Source organism: Pseudomyrmex gracilis, unplaced genomic scaffold (genome assembly GCF_002006095.1).
Source record: "Pseudomyrmex gracilis isolate BER0280 unplaced genomic scaffold, ASM200609v1 scaffold_286, whole genome shotgun sequence".
Lineage (NCBI taxonomy): Eukaryota > Metazoa > Arthropoda > Insecta > Hymenoptera > Formicidae > Pseudomyrmex > Pseudomyrmex gracilis.
Window position 1 is genome coordinate 170,112 of NW_018020870.1, and position 3,113 is coordinate 173,224.

General features: G+C 32.3%; 1 protein-coding gene across 1 annotated transcript; it reads left to right on the forward strand.

Moving 5' to 3' along the window:
* Positions 1-596: 596 nt before the first annotated feature.
* LOC109859777 lies at positions 597-2,824 on the forward strand (the record flags this gene model as incomplete). Its single annotated transcript, XM_020438328.1, has 4 exons — positions 597-747; positions 863-1,522; positions 1,616-1,672; positions 1,811-2,824. Coding segments are annotated over exons 1-4 (1,882 nt in total), but the record flags the coding sequence as incomplete, so codon positions are not given.
* Positions 2,825-3,113: the final 289 nt, after the last annotated feature.

The window sequence follows — 3,113 nt, forward strand, 5'->3', positions numbered from 1 at the left end:
AAGTAGTGGAATCACCGCAATCAAAGCCGAAATTAAAAGTTATTAATGTAGGGATAAAAGAGATAAATTTGAATGATGATGAACTTATATCTACGATAAAAAGGCAGAATAAAATGAGTACAATGAATATGCGAATAGTGAAGAAAATAATTAAAGAAAAGAAAAATAATAACAACCAGTCTAAAAAACGAGAAAGTGAAGAGGGATCAATAATATTAGAAACAGATGATGAAACACACGAGTTGATTTTGAAGAAAAGCAAATTAAATATAGGATGAAAGAAATGTCCTGTATTTAATCATGTTAGTGTTAAAAGATGTTTTAAATGCTGGGGTTATTATCACATAGCTAAAAACTGTGTCAGAAACAAGACATGTCACAAATGTGCAGGAAATCACAACTCGAATGACTGCTTAGCGACAAAGAAGAAGTGTGTAAATTGTATGTTCAAAATTCAAACATACAACCTGAAAATAAATGACGAGCACGACGCTCTCAGTATGGAGTGTCCAACATTTAAGAGAGCATTGCAAGAAGAGAAGAGGAGAGCTGGCTGGAAGGACACTAAATAGCAACTACAGGAAGATGTGGAGCTAATGCTATATACAAATGCACAAAGTTTAACGGCGCATAAAGATGAGATACAGCATCAGATTTTGAAGAAAATAAATCTTGCATTCTTAGCACTGTCAGAAACTAGATTGACTGATGAGATTGATGATAGTGAAGTGAGCGTTCAGGGTTATAGTATAGTTAGGTGTAACACTGAGAACAGAAATACAGGAGGGATTGTTTTGTATATAAGAGATGATGTTAAATATGAAATAATATTAGCAAAAACCTTAAAATTGAACTGTTGTAGCGGTAGAAGTAAAAGAAAAATTGTGTAAAGAAGTAATTATGGTAGTATGTCATTCACCAAGCGCGTCGCATGGTGACGTAATGAGATTTCTGGAAGATATAGTAGAGGAGTTAACAATAAAAGAAAAATGTATAGTAATTAGTGACTTTAATATAGATTTTATGATATATTCCTTTTATGCGAAGAAGCTGCAAACGATAATGCTAAGCTTAGGTATGAAACAATACGTTAATAAACCGACAAAAATCACGAAAGACAGTCAGATAATCATTGATTTAATCTTCGCTAACAATGATAGTTTAGAAGTACAGGTAGTTTACGAACCTAAAATTACGGATCACGCATGGCTTCAAGTTAAATTTGGTGCTAAAAGAAGTAAAAATAACTATAGAGAATTTAGCGCTAGAAGATTTAAGAACTTTGATGTAAGTGAATTTACCAGATTAGTAGAAAATAAATTGCATAAAAGACAAGATATGAATGTCAGTATGAGAGCGACAAAGCTTGTTGACAGTATAGTAGAAGCGTTAGATATAGTGGCGCCGATAAGAAAGTTTAGAATTCTAAAGGTGTGGGAAGGGAAAAAGTGGTTCTCAGATGAAATAAGAGAAGCAGCTGATAGAAGAGATAAAGCATACAAGAAAGCGGTTTATGAAACTAGTGAGCAAAATTGGTTGCAATATAAAACTGAAAGGAATACAGTTTTAAAATTAATTAGAGATAAAAAAAGAGAGTATTATGAAAATATGATAGATCTCAACAAAGAAAATTTTACGACTATGTGGAAAACCTTGAAAGAAATAATTAAAGGTGAGCCAGTAAGAACAAAGATAGTAGAAAGTATAGATTTTGAAATCTTAGATAATATTGATGAGCCGAATGTAGCCGATAAATTTAATTTATACTACATAAAAAGTATTAATAATATAGTACAATCTGTAAATGTAGGTAAGTCTAGCGGTATTAATAAAATAATTATTTATGTTATCGAGAACAAAGGAATTATGGAAAATTTCGAGATGATAGAGCTAGACGAGTTAGAAAAAATTATTATGAGATTACCAAAAACGAAAGGTACGGATGAGGGGATAACTAGTGATGTATTAAAAGCAGCTTTTTGCGTAATAAAAGAGGAGTTTGCAGATATTATACACAGTTCTTTGAGAGTTGATTTCTGTCCGGAAGGATGGAAAACTTCGACGATAGTGCCGATACCAAAAATAAATAAAGCGAAAAAAGCAAGTGAATACAGACCTATTAATATATTACCAGTATTTGAGAAAGTGTTAGAATTAGTAGTAAAAGAACAGCTTAAAATGTATCTAGAAAGTAANGCTATTATTACAGAGCATCAGTCGGAGTTCAGAAAACAGTATTCGTGCGAGACAGCGATTCAAACTGTCATTGACGAATGGAAACTAGTAGTAAGTGAGAGACAAATGGTGGGAGTAATTTTCATGGACCTTAAAAGAGCGTTCAAGACAATAGATAGAGAAAGATTATTAGGGAAATTGTATCAGTATGGAATTAGAGAAGTGGTCTTAGAGTGGCTTAAATCGTATCTAAGCAATAGAAAACAGCAAGTGCAATTTAATCATAAGTGGTCTAGATTACTAACAACAGAATATGGAATACCACAGAGATCAGTACTGGGACCTTTGTTATTTGTAGTATATATAAATGATATAATCAAAATCTGTCCAAAAGGATGCAGTATAAAAATGTTTGCTGATGACACCTTAATATACGTAAGTGGAGAAAGTAGCACGGATTTAGAAAGTAAAATGAATACAGCATTTAATGTAGTCGAGCAGTGGATGAATATAAACAAGCTAAAAATGAATGCGGAAAAAACGAAATTTATGATAGTCAGAAGTATACGAAAAGAATTGAGAAGTATTATTACACTGAAATGCCTGGACGGTATTGAGATAGAGCGTGTAGAAACAATGAAGTATCTAGGTATAATTATTGATGAAAAAAATTATTGATCAAATTAAGATTTAAAGCTCATTGTGAATATATGCTAAAGAAAATAGGTAAAAAACGAGTTTCTTAAATAGAAAAGGCAACTTTATATCAGCGTACACTAGATGTATTATATACAAGACAATCATAGCGCCGCACTTTGAGTATTGCGCGACGCTATTACTAAATATGGGTGAAACGCAGCTAAGTCAGTTGCAGGTGGCACAAAATCGGGCTATGAAAGTAATATTACAGTGTGATAGGTATACCAAAGTAGAATGTA